The 20,746-nt window shown below is 34.5% G+C and overlaps 1 protein-coding gene and 1 pseudogene across 1 annotated transcript in view; one reads left to right on the top strand and one right to left on the bottom strand.

Annotated features, from left to right (window-relative positions):
- Ddias (DNA damage induced apoptosis suppressor) overlaps positions 1-20,746 on the top strand; it is a 30,235-nt gene that overhangs the window by 3,405 nt on the left and 6,084 nt on the right. The window contains exons 2-4 of the mRNA XM_004868285.3: positions 8,562-8,690; positions 17,595-17,756; positions 19,472-19,589. Of these exons, the coding sequence (XP_004868342.2) occupies positions 8,578-8,690; positions 17,595-17,756; positions 19,472-19,589 (393 nt within the window). The 5' untranslated portion in view covers positions 8,562-8,577. The remainder of the gene's footprint in view (positions 1-8,561; positions 8,691-17,594; positions 17,757-19,471; positions 19,590-20,746) is intronic.
- Positions 5,685-7,041, bottom strand: LOC101696370 (mitochondrial fission regulator 1 pseudogene; annotated as a pseudogene).

Here is a 20,746-nt window from a genome sequence, read left to right on the forward strand (position 1 = left end):
CTATGTCATTAGAACTGAGAACTAGTTTTCTAAAGGGGTAATTTCTTCATTGGGCTAATCTTAAAAACATTGTTTCTTTTTTTAATTTAATTTTATTGGTACATTTTAGGTATACAGTATAATGACATTCATCATTGGAAATTTGCACCTTTACATAATCTCTCTTGGTTCTTATTTTTTCCCCATTCCCCTGCCCTCCCTTCAACCCCTCCATCCCTCCCTATTTACAAAGACTTTGTTTCCAGTTTTTCATTTTCTCATATTAATTCCATTCCCTTCTTAAAACATTGTTTCTTAAGTATGATGCTTGACCGAACAATACAGTGGACTAGAAAGACTGATGACCTAGCTCATAATAAGGCATGAGTTTCAGACTTGATTCTACCTGCATCCTAACCTTTAGTTGGTTATTTAAATTCTGAGTGGATCAGATAGTGAAATAAAAGCACTTTGCACACTGAAACAGTCAAAAGAAATTATGAACCCAGTTGGATTGTAAATTGTAGGATAGTATCCATATCTTACACATGTCTATCTTCTCTTCCCCATCTACCAATTCACACTAAAAACTTTGAATTTTTTCCCCAAGATCTAGCCAAAGGAGAAAAAAAGGAAATGGTTTTTCATAGATAGATATAAATATATATGGATATATCTAGATACAGATATAGATATAGATATTGATATAGATATAGATTTTTTTTTCCCAGTACTGGGGATTGAACTGAGGACCTTATGCTTGCCAGGCAGGTGCAGTGCCACTGAGGTACATCATAGGCCCCTCTCATACATTTATTTTAAGTTCCTTTTGGGCAAGAGTCACACATACTAGGCAAGTGCTGTACCACTGAGCTTTAACCCTAGCCCCTATTAAGGTGCTTTGTAAGAACTTAGTAATAAGGATTTAAATTGAAAGGTCACCCAATAATGAATTACAAAAAATTGCAAAGTAATCTATAAGGGACTGAAATGAAATCAAGCCTTAAGGTGTAACTATAATCATATTAGGTACAAGTAATTTACACTTGTCAAACATGCAAATTCTTAGACCCAGCAATCTCAGTTTGATCCCACATGATTTTGACCTGTCCTAAATCTGAAAACTACTTGGGATGAAAATGGGATTCTGCTGTTGATAATCATGGAGCTTATATAGCTGATCCCATTGACAAAAAAACCCTAGAGTGAAAAGGATTGTCAGGAATCAACCTAATTCCATTAAATAGTTGATTCACCTAATGGCTCTTCTTTAAGAAACTTTCTGTTTATAACTGGCCTTAACATGTAGTTATACTTCCCCATAGGAGCTTTTAATATGTCTCTTGTGAAAGTAATTTTTCATGGTAAATATAATGAGGCATCTTTGGATGATGGTTTACCTAGACTGGAAAGAAAAAAGGCAAATATTTCAGAGTATCCCTGGTATTAGAAATACACTATAGTGTGTCTACCTCAACCCCACATATTTTAAGAGGCCTATCAGAGCCCTCATTCTTAGACATTAGCCTAGGCAGTCTCTGGAAAACAAAGGCCAACTGAGGCCCTGATTTTCATCAGTCTGCCCTGACACTTATATTCCCCTCTTTTTGGCGCCAACCTTCTTATTTCTACTTTTATGTATGAAAGGTTAAAATATTGTGTAAAGGGCCTTTATACCAACAGAGAAAATACTTTTTCTAAAAACTTTGTATTGTACTAACTATTCTCTTTTTTCTCTCCATTCCCCCATGCAAAAACCCAATTAGTTCCCTTGTTATATTTTCTCATAGTATTATTTATATTTTGTTTATATAATTTACCACAATTACAATTAATTTTTTATGATTTATCTGTTTAATGTCTATCTCTTGCACTAGACTGTAATAACTAGGAAGGGATTCTGTCTCAAGTTTATCCCTCACTGATGTTACTCATAGTTGTTTAGTAACTGATGATTAAATACAAATATTGTTCTTAATAAACTGGGATATGGCTTCCAAGTTGTGGTGGAATTGAAGTAAATGTCATACTAAATCATCCTAATAAAATTAAGAAGATAAATTACAACACCAACTATATATGAAATTGTTTTCTAACTTTAGAACTTACTCATCCAATTATTCATCAAATATGTATTCTACATTCTGCAAATCAAGCAGTAGAGATAAAAACAAAACAGATGACAAATATTATCAAGAAAATATTGTTTGAAAACAAAAAAGAATAGCAGTGATTGCTTGAAAGGATCTTATTGTATTATTGACCGCCATACAATGAATGAGAAATTTTTTGCCATTTGCTGCAGTTCACCAGGCAAAACATAAGTAGCAAAACTGAGTTGGCCTTTTTTATTTCAGCTCTTTAATTTGCCAGTAAGGCATTTGTTTCTAGACATACTTACCTAATCTATTAGAGGGCAATAAATTCTTAAAGGCAATTTAACCAACCTTCCTTTAAAAATAGAGCCTTGAGTGCTTTCATAATTAATTTAGAAATGAATCCCAAAATTTCATGCTCACTTAAGTTTTTCATATATTGCTGAGTTGCCTGCCAATAATCAGTAAACTTTTTAGGACAGGAAGTGTTATTTTTAATTATTTATCCCACATTTAACACAGTGTCTTGGTTATGTTACATTTGATAGCAGTCATAAAGAATCTTATTTGATGAATGGTCACATAGTTGTGATACAATATAGAATTCTATTTTAAAGCCGTAAAGAAAATATTTTATGTGCACTGTGACACCATAATAATAAAATTAGAAAGAATAAAGTGCAAATGATGATTGAAATAAATATTAAATAAGCTGCTATATTTCTATTACACACAGAAATATAAGATTATTTTGTGATTTGGTAAAACTGTGTTTTAGGCTCAATGATATGTAGCAAAACTGGCTAAGGAATAAAGAAGCTGAAATCATGAAGAAGGTTTATAGCTGAGATTCAGATTGACAGTTTTGGAGGTTGGCACTGGACATAAAGAGATGGTCCTTCTAAGCTCCTATTCTGGTTCTGGAAAAGGACATATGGAACAGATTAATTTACTAAAATGTGGAAAGTGACAAATAAAGTAAGGTCACTTAACCTGGGAAAGCTTCCTGGAGAAGACCTCTGAGAAGAATCTTAACCAATACGCATTAGCCAGGCGAATGAAAGAATGTTTTAAACAGCCTTAAGAGTGGAAAATAGTGGGCCAGAGATTTAGCTCAGCAGCACCATGCCTGCCTTGCAAGCACAAGATCCTGAATTCGATCCCTGGTACCAAAAACAGGAGGGGAAAATAGCAGAAGCACAAAAATACGAAACATACTGTGGGAACAGGAAGCAAGGAACACAATTCAGATTACTTTCTGTGTTTCCTTTGGTATAAGTTATTAGCACATAAATGTCAAGAAAAACTCAAGAGAAAAGGCATTTGGGAGAAGAAAACCAAACAAAAAGTACTGAATAGACTGTGAAAAGATAGAATAGTCTGGCTTTTTGTTAATACTTTTTAGAGGAGGCTTTAAATGAAAAAGGAAAATCATATATATGCCTACTCTGTTATGAAATTTTTCTTAAATTACAATATTCTGCTTAAGATTTCATTCAGTGAATGTTTGTGTGAAACATGTGCTAAGCACTGAGGATACAGTTGAGAAGGAGATAAACTAGGTCCCTATCTTTATGAAACATTTAGATTAGTGGCACATAGAACAAGCACAAGTAAGTAAATGTGTATATCTGGTTAGAGGGCATGATTGGTACCATGAAGGATAAAACAAATGATGTCACAGAAATTCAGGAAGAGGATGTCTACTTGAAATAAAGTGGGACTATATAAGGGGCTAACGTTAGAGTTAGATATTGAAGGACATAGAGGAACTAGCTATTCTAAGACCTCAGGAAGATAATTCTAGCCAAAAGAACAGTGAAACAAAAGCCCAAGAAGGGAAATTGTTTGATGTTTGTGGGGCACTGAAAGAAGGCCAGCATGGCTTGAGGCACAGTGATTAAGGGAGAGAAAGATAAGAGCTCAGGGAAGTTGGCAAGATCTAGATGATCCAGAGCCTCACAGACTATTGTAAGGAGTTGAGTCTTCATTCTGAATAGGATTTTAAGCTGGAAAGAGATGGCATTTTCAGGAGAGAGTTTTGTCTTATTGTTTCTCCTTTAGCTCACAGTTAGGTATACCCCATGTTACATCATACTCCAAACTGGATTTTATAAGAAATATGGAGAGAAGATAGATGCCTTTGCTGATACATATTCCATCATTTGTTGCATTTTCAAAGAATGAGATCTTAGAGCTAGTAATGGCAGATCTTTCTCCCCCATGGAGAATAAAAGTTTGCTTTAAGTTACTTCCTTATATTGGAACATAGCCAGAATTTAATACTAATACAAATATAAGTTTCTTAAGAGGTCAAAATATATATCAAGCAAATTTTTTTAATTTCTTAAAAGGCAGAATTTTTAAATCATAAAATAATTAGAAACAATGTACATCAATATTCCACAGTTCAAATTTAGGCTAAATAACCAAACCCTGTAAATTACCTCAGATCATTTTTGTTGCTATTTAAAACAACATTTCAATAACTTAAAACGTCAGCCTACTCTTCCCATCTCTTAATCCTCCCAGGAAGTACAACTTTTCCATAGATTTAAATAACAAATCCAAATATTTACTTATGGTAGGAGATTCTGACATTAACTGTGGCTGAGTTCGTCAGAAAGAGGAAGTCATGAAAATGTATTAAGCATTTTAAAATGGTTACTTAGAGTATGTCCTTACAAGCCCTAGGTGAAAAAGGCAGTTCTTACTTTGAGACAAGCTCTCATTAAGCTTCTCAGGCTCTAGTTCTCTGCTTTTTTTTTTTATTTAGTGTTTTAATTTTTGTTCGTTTGTTTGTTTTAAAGACACGGTCTCCTTACATAGTTCAAGCTGGCCTGGCCTTGAACTTACTATGTAGCCCAGGCTGGTCCCGAACTTTCAGCAGTCCTCCTACCTCAGCCTGCCTAGTGCTGGGATTACAGGTGTGTGCCACCACACTCAGCTTCTACTTTATAATAGCACCTAAAGTTTGTGCATAATATAATTCTTGGAACAGCATTGTGACCAATAATAAATAGTTCATAGGAAAGTCATTTGCCTGTTTGATAATGCCTTATAAATAACATTAATATTTTGACCAATATTTAAAATTTTTTAACTCCATTATGCTGACATTTCCAGAAATAGCATTAACTCAGCAATGAGTCATCTTTGATGCTGTTTATTAAACTGAAAAGAAAGAAGGTTTTTGCCTAAAAAGTAATTTAATTCAATACTTTGATTTGTCACTACTTGGAAACTCCATTTGCTTCCTCAGCACTGGATGGCAATGATGTGCATGCAAGCCTTCCTTGTCCTCAATTTTGCTGTAATGGAAAGCATTATAGAATCTTAGCAGTGAACGTCATCCAGTTCCTATGCAAAACCCACCTCCAAAACCCACCTCCAAAACATGGGAGGAAATCCAATATCTAAGTTCTATTCAAGGCAAGAAGATTCCATTCTCAAATATTTCATTTCAACAATTTAGGTTATACCAGCTGTTCCATTACTAAATAGTAAGTGATTCTTGAAAATGAATGAAGATAATAGTACCCTCATTTGCCATCATTAATTTTTACATGAACTGTTTTATATCCAGATATATGCATATAAAACATTAGTACAGATAAATTAGTGTTAATTAAAAATGTGTAACAACACAAATGTCTCTTCTGTGTTCTGAAGTCTTACAAATGTTTTCAAGACTGGACATCTGAACACATCAAAAACATTATCAGAACCAAACTTATAGGGCTTTCATTATTGCTTAATCCTCTAGGTTAAAAAGGAAACCAATAAATATTAAAGGTATTTACTATATAGTGCTGATTTTTACTAGCCAAACTCAGCCCTCACAAATAGCTGGACCAGGATAGCCTTTCTCAGTTCACTGTCCATTAGGAACTTGAAACATTTTCAATTACAGCCTTCATTTTTCGTGTAGACTTCAACATATGTGGCCCAAAGAAAGCCGTCTCTGAGGTGGTCTCTAATTCAGACTTTGGAACTCCTTTTTCAACTTCACTTTGGCTGTTGCTTCGATACCGATAAGCAGACTTGTTTTTCACAGCCTCTGCTATGAGACCATCAGGGTCAGTAGCATCCACTGGCTTGGTCTTTACATCTTGCTCTGACCTCTTGACTGACCAAAACATTACACTGTTCATATCTTTAAGGCTCTCTAGCATATTTGGCATGTCAGGTTTCTTTGGGTTGTTCTTAGCCAAAGTCTTTCCAGAATTGGCTTTTTGCTCTACCTTCTTTAATTAGATCAGTAGCAGATGCACTTTGGTGGAGCCCCACTGGAAGGGGTTGTGGTGGTGGAGGTGGAGGTGGTGCTATAATAACAGATATGGTAGAATCTAAGTCACCTGCAGTGAGATTTTGTTGCTCTTGCAGGGTCACAATTTTAGCAATCTGAGCTCTGAGAGCAGCAAGTTCATTTTCAAGTGCACAAATCTTCTGCAGTGCTGCCTCATTCGCCAGTGCTGTAGTCTTTGGTGGAGGCTCTTCTTGGGACAAGTTTGGTAAGGAAATATGCCTGCTTGGGGGCTTCTCAAAGAAAAGATCATCCTGAAGGGGTAGATTGGACCTGACCTCTGTCCTGAGTCTTGTTGAGCCCTCTCCTCCTTCTGTGGCTACCCATGCAACATCAGCAAAAGACACCACAGCATCCTCTCCTGGGTGGCTGGAATTCCAGTCTGTCACATGGCTAGTAAGCTGAAATTGAACTCTTGGACACTGGATCAGAAATAAGTTAGTACCAATTTTCCTTACGATACTTTGAGATAACTGTGTGGCTTTCCCCAAGGTACCCATTGCATGCTTACTTCAACCTGCGGAAAAACCATCCTCATCAGGGGCTTAATCCAGCCAAGCATTTAGATGGCAAAGCCTTCTCAAATTTGCACTTCAGGTACTTCAGGCATACAGAGCAGCACATGGTCCATAAAGCAAACACCTTCTTCGGCTACTTGGGTTTCCAGTATAATGGCAGTTTTTTGTGACTTTTCTGTTTTTCCCTTGCATCCTGTATTACATATTCTGCCTTGTTCTTGGAGATTGCCTGTGGCCCAAGGCAACAACCAAATCTGGGAATACCTGTCTGCTTTTAGTAGAACCTTGTATCGTAGTTATGTATACCTAAGGCTCCCAAAAGGATAAGGATTAAAAGAAAGGATTAGATTTTTCTTTCTGTGTACCTTTAATAATATAGATGACTGATCTGTATGTTTATCTTTTATCTCTGTGAGTTTCCATCTTTTGCCACCTGTAGCAAGATTTTGTTGTCACAAAAATGGAATTTTAACTCATAAACAAGGGTATCAATATAAGATCTCCTTTCCATAGTCACGACATTTCTATGTTTATGATCATCCTTATGAAGAACAGTACCTAGAAGATTCTGATTTTTATACTGATGGTTTCCATTTTGTCGGAATTTGCTGATGGTGTTCTCAAACAGAAATTCCTTTTGCAGATATTGAAAGCTTTGCCACGTGTTACAAGCAAAAGTTATCTGATAGCAGCTTTATCTCAAATATGTGCACACCTTTATTTCAAAGCATTCATTTTGTGCTCTCAATAAGCTAATCAGTGAAAAAAATTAGAAAATAAATCAACATTTTTATTTTTAATGAAAAGAACATTGCTATTTTGTTGTTTTACTTCTTTGATGTGTTTTATACAACCCTTTGAGCTTCCTTTGGGCATATAATATTTTGCTTTTTCTGTTTACTAAAGCTGCAAACTTTTGTTCTTCAAACTGTAAAACTGTGCTTGCTGAAATCTAGTAAAGCAATTTTTCAGCTAAAAAAGAAACATTTTCCACTAATTTAGGACTTTAAACGATTTATATAGATCTGGGTATGGTGACACATACCTTAGTCCTAGCTACTCTGAAAGCTGAGGTAGGAGGATCACTTGAGCTCATGAGTTTGAGATCAGTCTGGACAACATAGAGAGACTCTGTCTCAAGAAAAGAAAAGGTTCATGAAACATCCTTCCTATCAAAATTATAAACACATTCTGTATTTTCTTGTAAGGGCATGAAAGTGATATTTTTCCTGAATTATCAGAATGGAGGATTTATTCAGAAATAATACTTGCTTAAACCATTTTAAGTTTTGTTTTCTATTAATAGGTCTAACTAAGGAGGACAATATTAGTTGTCTAACAAAATTAGTTTTCTAAATTAGTTTTCTAACTGACACTATGTTCACTTTAAAAAGTAAAACAGGCCGGGTGTATTGGCACACACCTATAATCCCAGCACTCGGGAGGCTGAGACAAGGAGGATCCCTGTGAGTTGAGGCCAGCCTGGGCTACATAGTGAGTTCAAGGCCAGCCTGAACTACATAGCAAGACCCTGTCTCAAAAAAAAAGTAAAACGAAAGACAACTTATTGGTTAAGAATTGTTAAATGGTTTCCCTAAGAAATGATTATGTGTATATGATTAAAGATTTGCCATTCATCCCCGTGGCTATTTTGTTTTGTAGGTCCCAGTATAAACACATGACTAGAAAAAGAAAATTTCTTCTTGCCTCAGTACTTGCTCTCCAGAATTTGAGTTTTATGTACCCATCATGTCAAAAGTGCTTCTCTCGGATAATCCTTGGCTCCAAAAGGTAAAAGTAAAGCCTGTAAGCATGAAGCAGGAAATAAAAATATGCACTCAAGGGCAAGTAAAGACTAAATCACCATGCTAGGACATTATATTCTCTCAGAGACTCTAAGGGATTGGTTCTTCTATAAATCCCAGAATAGAATTGGCTGGTAATCCAATTTCTAAAGGGAAGGTTCAAGTTACCTCCAAGTCTTTTGCTAAATACCTACCTTGGAGAAGAAAACTCAGAAAGCAAGTTCCAATTCTGGTAAAAAGATTTAGTCCACTTCCAGGATATCCTTGGGAATTAAGTAGGAGTTGTTTGTTTTTCCGTAGCTCCCAGATTATTTTTTTATAAATAAGTAAACTACTTGAGGGCAGCCACTATGTTGTATTGAGTATCCCTTATCAGAAATGCTTGGGACCAGAAGTATTTCAGATTTGGGGGTTTTTCAGATTTGGGAATATTTGTAGACATTTTACTAATTGAGCATCTAGTCCAAAAATTTGAAATCCAAAATGCTTCGAACTCCAAAATCTTTTGAATGTCCTGTGAGTGCTCAAGAAGTTTTAGATTTTGGAGCATTTTAGATTTCAGATTTTCATATTAAGAGTGTTCAACCTATAGTAATCCTATCCTTCAGCAGCTAGAACCGTGTTTAACATGTGATTCTTTAATAATGTTCAAATGTAAGCCAAGTTTAGCAGAGAGCCTAAGATCCTCTAATCTTTATAGAGAAGTAAGAGGTTAAGTTTGGAGTTCCATACTTTCTGGCTGAGATAAGATAAATATATCCAGTAAGCATCTAGTAGTAGGTAAGAGTAGTATTTCAGCAATATTCCTTTTTTTTCTTTCTTTCTTTCTTTCTTTTTGGTACTGGGAATCAGCCAGCAATATTCTTGACTATTCTTTTTGTCTAGTTGGCATTGACTGGGGAGGTGGAAAGGGATTAGTAGTTCTAATTCATGTTTAGACTCTAAATCATCCATGTAGTACTTGTCACTGTTCCTTATTAAGGCACTCAAGTTCTCATTTGTAAGCTCTGGGAGAAAAACCTTGTTTGTATTATTCATCATTAAATCCTAGGCATCCAGCCTAGGGCCTAGTTAATACAAAATGCTCAGCAAATGTTTGTTAAATGAATGAATAAATGACAGTTTGATAGTATCTAGGTTGTCTTAGGTTTACCTATTTTCAGGTCCCTGCCTATCACAAAACAACTCCAAACCATACTGGTATTTGTCTTATCAGAATCTATTTTTAGAAGCAGTATGGTATAATGGAATGATTACAAGCTTCGGAGAACACAACAGGGTTGTAGATAAGCTCTCACACTTATTAACTGTATGATTCAGGCAACATATTTAACTTCTGTGAATAATTAGTCATTTGTAAAGTGAAATAATAATTATAGGGATAATAAACAGAAAACTCAAAGTATAATACATAACATATTAGGATTTCCAAAATGATAGCCATTTTTATTAAAAATCTGTTATAAGTAAACTTTACCTGTTGTAGTATTATCATGGTGATTAGAAGCATAATCTTGTGAAGCCAGACTGCCTGGGTTCAAATCTAAACCCTTCCATCTATAGTTGCTTGACCTTGGGCAAGTCACTTGCTATATCTGAGCCTAAAGATAGGAAAAGTAACATTATCTGTTTCATGGGGTTCTTGTAATTAAATATACTTACTGATATATATGTTAGAATATTAATGAGATACGTAATTGGTTAGGTATACAATGTATGAAATATTTTTAAAACTAGGAGTTTTTTCCCTGAGTTGTTTATTAAAGATAATCTTCAATGAAAATTTAGGTTGAACAATAAATCCATCATTACCTCTTTAGACTGGTGATAGCAATGTGTAATATCACTGAATGTTTTACTATATGCTGGGCTCTATGCTAGGAGCTTTGTTGACATTATACTTTTTTTATACAACAAACCTATGAGTTGGATGCTGTTGTTAATGCCAACTTCAAAGAAGACAACTAAAGCTTCAAAAAGTTAAATAACTTGCCCAAGTCACACAGCCAACTAAGTAGAGACAAACATTCAAGTCTAAACAATCTAATTATCATTTATATTAATAGTCACAATATTACCTCTAAATTAGCAGTAGAATTTTGTATTCAACGTGACCCCCTTTCTTTCCCACACCTTAAAATGCCCTGGGAAAGGAGCTTTTAACTGGACCATTGAGGCACATAAAACCCAAGGCACTTGGTTCTTGCCTATGAAAACATAGTCTACAGAAAAATAACCTGTTCTCTACACATATCACATTGACAATAGTATAAAAAAAAAATCTCTTCCCATAATATCTAGTGCTTACATTTTCTGCTTTTTTTTCTTACTTAGAGTCAGCCAACATAAGAAACAGAAATTCCTTGCTTTCATTTCTAAGTTCCACACTCTTGCCTTTGCAAAAAGATCTTAGAGATACTAAAGAGCAAAGACACTGCTCCCTGAAGATTTTATTTGTATCTCAAACCCTTACAACAGCCATATTAGATGTTTTGTGTTTTATGAAGTTACTTTTCTCTTTTTTTTAACCTCCAAGATGAAGCATTGGCAGTTTTAAAACTATATTCTGCTCTATAGTAGTTCTTCTAAAGGGAGATAGGTGTTACAGTGTAATTGTGGATAGTGCAGAGTAGTAGCTAGGGCTATGCAGCCTCCACTTCAATTTCAACAAGACATTTATTTTCATCTTTATATTCAGATTCAAAGTTAGGTGTCAGTTGAAAAAGCATTTCATGATATAAAGATATTGACATATAAACAAGATGGATGCGTGGATGGATGGAAAATGACAGTTTGGAGCTAGGGGTATAACTCAGTGGTAGAGCATTTGCCTGGCATCCAAGAGGCCCTGAGTTCATTTATCATCACCACAAGAAAAAAAGTTCAGTCCATTATGTAAAGTACTTACCTAGCTAAATTGTGTGTGAGTGTGTGTGTGTGTGTAACAGTGTATATATATGTGTACTCTCCCAAAAATTATGACCAGGGGAGGAATTTATCCGCAGAAAGCTATCCGTCTAGCATAAACATGCAAATTGCCCTTCTGGGTGACCTAATGAGACCAGTAGTCCCATTAGTCTACCATTCATGTGGTTCTGACACTAACAACTTTCTTTTCTTATCTTAAAATAGGAATCAACTCTGAGACTACTTATTCTCTCCTCTATCCCCAACAACCCAAACAGTTTGTATCATTTACTTATCTAGTCTGAATATTTTTAAGTTGGAATCTGTAGATAGATTATAGATGTATATATGTCCTCCAGTCCCCGAATATGTAAAATATTATTAAATGTATGTGTGCATTTCTCTAGGAAAGAAAATCCCATTGCTTTTACAAGAGGGTACAAAATCCCAGATTTTCAAAGGGTTTCAAGGCCAAGAAACCACTAAAAATCATTGATCTTATCAATTCTACTTTTGTGCTAAACAGAAATACAACAGGAAAAAAATAAATGAAATTTAATGTGTTAACTAGAATCAAACAAAAAGGTAGCTGGTTAGAGCTGTTATTTCAGATAGATCGACCCAGAGGCTCCTTGAGCTCAAATCTATTTTCATAACAATTCTAAGGCATTTTTTGCCTTTTTTACTCTTGGTGTCTCATGCATGCATAGTAAAGTTTCCCAAAAGCCACAGGACATGTGATATCACAACAGATTGAGCAGAAAATCAGACATATGAATCCAGCTGTCTTTTTATTAAGCCAGACGTTATAAATATTTGTAAATTGTAAAACAATGCCTGTCTTTTCTCACTGAATTTTTGAGACAGTTATTTTTTATAATAATCTAGTAAAACCTTGGATTACAAGTAACTTGTTCCAGTGTTCCATAAGACAAGCAAATATTTTTAATAAATTTCAACTTGCTAAATAAGCAATGTCTTGCAATACAAGTAGTACATGATGTTGAATGTTATGTGATCACAATTGAGCCAATGGTTCCCCCCTGTTTTTCTTTCTTCCTCCCTTTCTTTCTCCCTCTCTCCTTTTCTCTTTCTTTCTCTCTCACTGCGGGATTGTGGGTGATTGTCTCCCTACAGCGAGAGATTATGAAGGAGATCTCATCTGCTGAGGAGGAGGAGAAAAAGGTGGTAGAATCCCCCACTTCACATGAGATTAGAGAGATGTGTAGAATGTGAGAAACAATACAACATTTTGTAGAAAAGCACCACTCAAAAAAGGCTGTAGCAGTGTGAACAATGAATCTGTTTAACAGCAGTGCAATATCGCATTTCTGTGAAATCCTCAAAAGGAGGCAAAAGCAAGTATCATTGGATAGGTTCCTTATTAAAGTTGCACAAAAAGAAAAAGATTCCATTGAGCCAATAGATAGCAGTGATTCCATTAGTGACAGTGAAATTTATCCTACACAGTAACCCTTCTCTCTCTTGTCTCCCTCACACCAGCCACAAAAGTTTTCAAAGCTAAATGTGGGTTAATTTGTTTATTTTTCTTTATATTTTGTATTTTCTTTATTATTTTGTACTATATTACAATATTGTAATCATTTTATATGAATATTTTGGGGTTGTGGAACAAGTCATCTGAGTTTCCATTATTTCTTATAAGGAAATTCACTTTGATTTGCAAGTGCTTTAGATTACAAGAATGTTTTCAGAATGAATTATGCTGGCAAACCAATGTTTTACTGTATTTTATTTTTGTTTACCGTATAGTGGGTATAGTATTTAAATGAGTTAATATTTTGTGGATTTTTCTGGTTGATTCTTTTTTTTTGCTAGTACATGTTTGCCATACATAATGATCACATTCATCATGGGGAATTTGTACCTATACTCTCCCCTCCCTTTAACCCATTTCCCCCTCCCCATTTATAAAAGCTGTTTCTGTTTTTTTCTTCAATTCTTTTCTTTTTAAATCCCTTTTCCCTTCCTTCCTTTCCCCTTCCCCCATCCCTTATTTCAATTCCCATTTGAGGGGCCAGGGATTTAGTTCAGTGGTTCCAGCACCTGCCTTGCAAGCACAAGGTCCCAAGTTTGATCCCTGGTACCAAAAATAAATAAATAAATAAATAAATAAATAAATTCCCATTTGAACAAGTCCTTCCTACTTCCTAATATCCTTCATTTTGTTTCTTATTTACATTTTGGTTTTCTCATAAAAAAGAAATAATACAGTATTTAAACTTGTATGTCTGATTTACTTCACTTAAGATTATAGTCTCGAGATGCATGTCTTGGGTTCATCCTTCTTTATGGTAGAGTAGTACGCCATTATATATAAAAACCACATTTTTTTATCCACTCATCTCTTGGTAGGCACATGGGCTGTTTCCAAGATTTAGCTGTTATAAATTTTGCTGCTTTAAACATGAGTGTTATGATGACTTTAACTCTTTTGAGAAGATACCTAGAAATGAATAGCTGCGTCAAATGGAACCTCTAGTTTTAATTTTTGTTGTTTTTTTTTTTTGGTACCGGGGATCGAACTCGGGTCCTTGTGCTTGCGAGGCAGGTGGCAGAACCACTGAGCTAAATCCCCGGCCCTAGTTTTAGTTTTTTGAGGAATCTCCACACTGATTTACATAGTGGTTGTACAATTTACACTCCCACCAACAATGGAAAAGATTTCCTTTTGCCCCGAGCCTCACCAGCATTTGTTATTGGTTGATTTCTTGATGATAGCCATTCTTTCTGGAGTGAGACGTTTTAATTTTTTGTTTCATTTTAACTTAGTTTCTTAGAACTACAGATATAAGATGAAGTTCTAGAGATGTGAATGATGATGAATGTGTTCATTTGATTGTAATCATTACACACTATGTATTTCAGTTCATCTTGTCCACTTTTCTTTTTTTTTTTTCTTTTGGGGTATTGGGGATTGAACTCAGGACCTTGCACTTGCAAGGCAGGCAGCGGAACCACTGAGCTGTATCCCCAGCCCCTCAGTTCATCTTGTATACCTTGAATATGTTTAGTCTTTGTCAATTGAATATTTTAATTTTTAAAATATAAATGAATATTATTCACATAAACAAAAGTTCCTGTTGTTGTTGTTTTCCCTGGGAATTGAACCCAGGGCCTTCACACTGAGCTACATCCCTACCCCATTTATGTATGTATGTATGTACTTTATTTATTTTTGAAACAAGATGTCACTAAGTCCATAAGTTCCCCAGACTGAGCTTGAAGAGTATAGATGATCTTTGTTGAGGTCAGTATTTGCAAGAGAAACAGATTTAATGCAAGACACAGAAATTTACAAGATTAGCTGACAATACCCGCCCACAGAGTCTAATGTAGAAGAGTGCAAGAGGTATCTCCATGCACTAGAAATCCAAAGAACCCAGCCAAGGCAGTGTTCCAAACAAGTAGGCTAAGGAATCTGCAAATGAATACCAAAGGGTCTGCACTGGAAAGTCGAAGGGCCAGTGCTGGAGCCTAGAGAGTCTGCTCCAGCAGGCTGAAAAGTAGGGGCTGGAAGCTGAAGAATCGGCTTAGAGAGTTAGGAGACAACACCCAAGGTGAGGGCAAATACCAAGACGAAGACGGCAGTCCTCTGAAGAGAACAGCTCCATCCTTGGCGACAGCAAGGATCAGAGCTCAGCCAAAGCCCAAAGCCCCTTGGAGGAACAACAGCCACAGTGAAGCTCTTCCAAGGAAAATCAGCATGAAATCCTTCCTTCCCATTGTCCTTTTATACCTTTCCAACAACAAGCCTTAAGTGGGTCTTCCACACCTAGAATCTGCCAACTCAATTCAATGGGTGTTCTCCACTCAAGTTGACAACTAATCAGTTAATCACCACAGTCCTGAAATAACTGGTTGCATAATGAATGACAGCTTAGAAATAAGGTTGTCTCTAGAAATTAAATGGGGACCATAATCTGAATGTTTTGTCTATGCCTTTGCTTTTTAAGTGGGTTGAAGAAACACTTGCTTTAGTATTATAGCTTAATGGAAATACAGAATTCTAGCTGAGCTTGGTGTCACATGTTTCTGTGATCCAGCACTCTGGGAGGCTGAGGCAGGAAGATTGCAAGTTTGAGCCCAGCTTGAGTAATTTAGTAGTAAAAACTTGTCTCAAAAACAAACATACATATATACATACATGAATGAATAAATACAGACTTGCAGTATTGCTTAGTGTGAAGACCCTAGGTTCCATCCTCTGTACTGCAAAAAAAGAAAAAGAAAGGCAGAATTGTCCTAGACTTATTGAGTCCAAATGTTAATTTTAGATCCCCAGGTGATTTTTATCCAATTACAGTTTGAGAAGTATAATCTATATTGTACCATACTAACATTTCAATCCAACATGATTCCCAAAAGGATTTTTAAAACTATATAAATAAATATCTTTGATAGGCATATGTGTCTTATAAAAGTACAAGTAATTTAGTGTGTACATGTATTAACAGAAATAGACCTAGTTTTTGTTAGGCTATCACTGATAATCTATTTGCAAAATATTTCATTATTAACCAATTTGTTCTCATAGACCTCATACAGGAAAGAATTTTAGATTAAGAGTCCAAAGCTTGGATTTGGATCATGAAATTCATAAATTTTGTCTCCTTGGGCAAAACTTCAGGCCAGTTTCCCCATCTGTAAAGGAATTAAATATGGAATGAAATAATGTACACAGAAAACAGAATGAAATGTACATTGAAAATATTTATAAATGGCAAAACACTGATGAATATTAATTTTCAAAGATTTACTAGGGATTTTACATTAGCTATGAATGCATTATTAATACATAACCTTTAAAAAACTAATATCTATTTAAATCCTTAGTTCATTTCACTAGAGCTTCATACTAAAGAGAAATTGTTTTATTTCCTAGTGCATTCTCTTTATTCTATGGCCGGCCTACTGCACAGATTTGAGTATCATTACATGAATGGATCAGTATAGATCTATCCCCAGTGTGGAGGAAAAAAGCAATAGTAATTAGCACAGATCTATCTATGATGGTGAATCAGGAACATAAAAGGCTTTCTTTGAAAATCACTTTGAGAGCTAAAGATTATATACTCCCCCTAGTGGTTATTTGGCAGCAACCAAATTTATACAACTATCTTTAACATTACTTTCTGTTTCCCCTTTGCCACTACATTTTAAGCCAGATCATTATCAACATGACAAAAAGGAAAGTTCTAGTATTAGCCATTATCATAAGATGTTTTAGGGGTTAATTTGCTAAATTAAGAACCTGAAAAGTAGAAATCAGACTTCCATTATTACAAGCTAGAAAACAGAAAAATAGAAGTGACAGTTACCATTACTATATTTAGTATAATTATGAGGGAGCAGACTATTACATTGGCAAGATTTCCATTCTATTCTTTGTCTCATTTTACCCTTTCTCAGCCCTAAATATTACAGAGAAGGTATTAACAATTTCAAGAATTTGGTTACTGTCCCAAAACCAGATCTTCTAAAACATGACAATAGAATTATTCTTGGTGTGTACTTTTTGACTAGAAAACCTTTGGCCACACTGCATGTTGCCTTGAAAACAGATTAAATTGAATGGTTTTTATATCTAATTTATAATTGATAATTCTCAACATAATCCAGTGAATTAAAGAAAATAATTTTTATAATGGTAAAAAAAATGCAATTAAGTACTTTATATATAAATATTTCAAAATTCTTATTTTTTTCTCAGTGCACATAGTTTTTTCAACATTTAGCACTTGTATTTCTATGAGTTTGTTGCTACTTAATTTAAATCAGCAAAGCCAATTTTTAATGAATAGAGAAATTCAAAAGAAGTTGATCATAAATAGTTTAAGAAGAATGTAAGTTACTAGGAGTGTTTGTATAAAACTATTACTTTGAATCTTTATGGTATTTTTCATCACGTTAAAAACAATTTTAATGAACAGCTTTATACTTTTTTCCTCCATTTTTTTAGATCTAATTGTCCAAAATGTGGCTCTACTGGTGAAGCAGAAAATATAAGTTACAGATATAAACTTTCCTTAAAAGTTGCAGAATCAAACAAATTATTTATCATTACTGTATTTGGAAGCTGCTTAGATGCATTTTTTGGTCTTACTGCCACTGATTTGCACAGGTAACAATATTTAAAGTATTCTTTTTTCTGGATGCTCTGTTAGTATGCTAATAGAATTTGAAGATAAGTGTTTTTAAGATAATAGGCATTACAGATCTGACTTCCAATAGTTTGTTTTGTTAAACAAATTTCTATCTATGTTCATACTTTTTTCTTCTGTTATCTTTATCCAGTTTTAGGATTAGCACAATGTTGAGTTCCTAAAATGAGGGGAGAAGTGTTCCTTCTTTTTTCTGCTTTAATTGTTTGATACAATTTATCAGTTAAAATGTTTATGAGCCTGCTGTTGTCATATAGGTAGGTTTTCAAGCTAGGAATATACTTTCTTTAATAGGTGCTATTCAAATTTTATATTTCCTCCAGAGTCAGTTTCATTAATTTGTCTTCCAAGGTACTTCTTAGAAGTTGTCAAATTTATTTCAAAACAGATTTTTGTAATATGCTTTCTATATCTTTTTAAATTCTGTAAAATCTGTGGTAATGTCTCCTAGATCTTAATATTATAATTTAAAAAATGTATAATTGATATTGTGTAACAGGAAGAAAAGGTCTAAAAGAGCAGGGGAATTGGTAGGGGTAGGGGAAAGGAAAAAAGGGAAAGGAAAAAATATGAAAAGAGGAAAAAAAATGGAAACAAGGTCTTTGCAAATAGGGAAGGGTGGAGGGGGTGAAGGGAGGGCAAGGGAAGGGGAAAAAAATAAGAACCAAGATACTCATGTAAAGGTACAAGATCCCAATGATGAATGTAACTGTATGTTATACCGAAAATGTACCAATAAACTTAATGGGGAAAAAAAAATTTTTTTAATTTAAAAAAAGATAATAAATAAAAACATAAACTTTCAACCTTACATCATCAGTTCCTTTAAAAGATAATCAAGTGAGAAAGAAAAAGATATTTATCTCATGAATACATATCGTGTTTGTGTAACACCAGACTTCTTTACAGCTAAGCTATAAACTATTGTCTACGGCCATACCACCCTGAATGTGCCTGATCTCGTCTGATCTGAAGCTAAGCAGGGTCTGGCCTGGTTAGTACTTGAATGGGAGCTATAAACTATTAAATTAAAAAACTCTAATCCAAGTTAGAGAAATTTAGATAAGAAAATAAATTCAAAGGAGAAGCTATTTAAGGGGATACTGTATTTACATATACATAGAAGTTGAAATTTTGTCATTCTTTGACTTGTGACTTGCAGTACAGCTTCATGACCATCATTTGACTTAATTGGACATAATCCTCAGAATGTAAGGATCTATATAAACAACTAAAGCTTTTTCTTCCCCTCTCCCTTCTGCCTGTCTCACTTAATCACTTGGCAGAAGAAATCTCTGTGTTCTTATGGTTGAAGACAAACTGATTTGAAGGAAGGAACACTAGAGAGACCACTGACAGAATTGCCAGAGTAACACCCCCACCTGCACCCCCTCGCACTTTTATTTTTCACCAGTATGATTGCTGGGCCTGGTGACTAAGCAAGGATCTATTTTATTTACACTTGATTGGTGAGATTTTTGCTTTTGTTTATGTTTTTGTCTTTCTGTGCTATGGTAAAACTACCGGGAATGAAATGTCTAGCTCATAAAGACATTTTTTTTCTCTATGTAATTCAAAAGGTTCAAGTTGTATTTTAAAATTAATTGTGTCTTTGGACTCTTGCAAATTAAAAATCAAAGTTTATCTCTTCACATTTTTTTATTCTCTTTCCCAGATACATTCAGGATCCTAATAAAATTCCAGAAACACTGGACAGTGATACAGCACAGGACCTGTTAACCAAAGCAGTTGAAATTTGCTTTGTTGGGCAAAGCTTTATTTTTGGAGTGACGGTAATTGAGACTACCTTTCTTTTACTGTTCTCTTAACCTTTTTGTGTGGGAGTGGGTGGTACTGGGGGTTAAACCCATGGTCTTCACACTAAGCTACATCCCCACCTCTTTTCTAATTTTTTATTTTGAGACAAGTCTCGATAAGTTGCTCAGGCTGAGCTTAAACTTGGATCCTCATGCCTCATCCATTCAGAGTGCTGTAATTACAAGAGCTGGGCTTTAATAATTTCCAATGTAATGAAATGATTTGGATTTTCTAAATAGTTTAGAGGAGTTACATAAATAAATTTGAAGGCCTGTGGAAGCTCTTTAAACTGTGTAAAAATAGCTTCTAGGTAATCTAATTCAACATCACTCTAAACAATTTCCTCTTTCAAAAGTCAGAAAAGCCCAGCTCAGATGGTTTCAGAACTTTAAAAATATAAATTTATCATAAATAAAATTTTAAAACGTAAATTTATTATAAATTTAGAAAAGTATTAGATATTCTATTTTGTAATCTGGTGTTTTTATTTCACTTTCCCAGTTTTGTTCAAATTATGTGGTAAATTTTTTATTGATTATCTAGTTTTTAATTCTCTCACCTATAAAAAGAGGAGGGAACTAACATTAAAGGCAAAATATCTGAGTGATGATGCAAAAGTTAAGAATAGGTTGGGGAAAGGTCTTGAATAATTACAAAAATGACTATAGAAGGAGTTTTTTTTAAAAAGTCCAACCTCAAAGGAGTAATAGTTTTCTGTCTGATTTACACTAAAGGAGACAAATGGAAACTTTGTCTATATTAGAATTAGGGTTTTAAAAAGAATAGATCATTCCACAACTGAACAGTGAGAAAACCTAAAAGAAAAGGTGAAAACAAGAGCTACAGAGCTTTACTTTGTTAAAGTCTGAGAAGATTTGGTTTTCTTTTTTCATTTTGTTCTTTCTTTTATTCATTCTTTTTCCTGACAAGTATAATGGTAATTGCCATTTATAAGCAACTATTTTTGCGATGCACTGTGCAGTTTTGTTATTGCTAAACAATAATCCAACCTTTTTATATTTATTTTATAAATGAGGAAACTAAAGGTCAACAAGGTTAAGTAACTTGCCCAAAACCCTAATATACAGGAGCATTTGAAGACGAGTGTTCCTTACTCCAAGATTTATATTCT

Source organism: Heterocephalus glaber, unplaced genomic scaffold (assembly GCF_053883595.1).
Source record: "Heterocephalus glaber isolate CG9 unplaced genomic scaffold, H.glaber_assembly_v1.0 deba00001429, whole genome shotgun sequence".
Lineage (NCBI taxonomy): Eukaryota > Metazoa > Chordata > Mammalia > Rodentia > Bathyergidae > Heterocephalus > Heterocephalus glaber.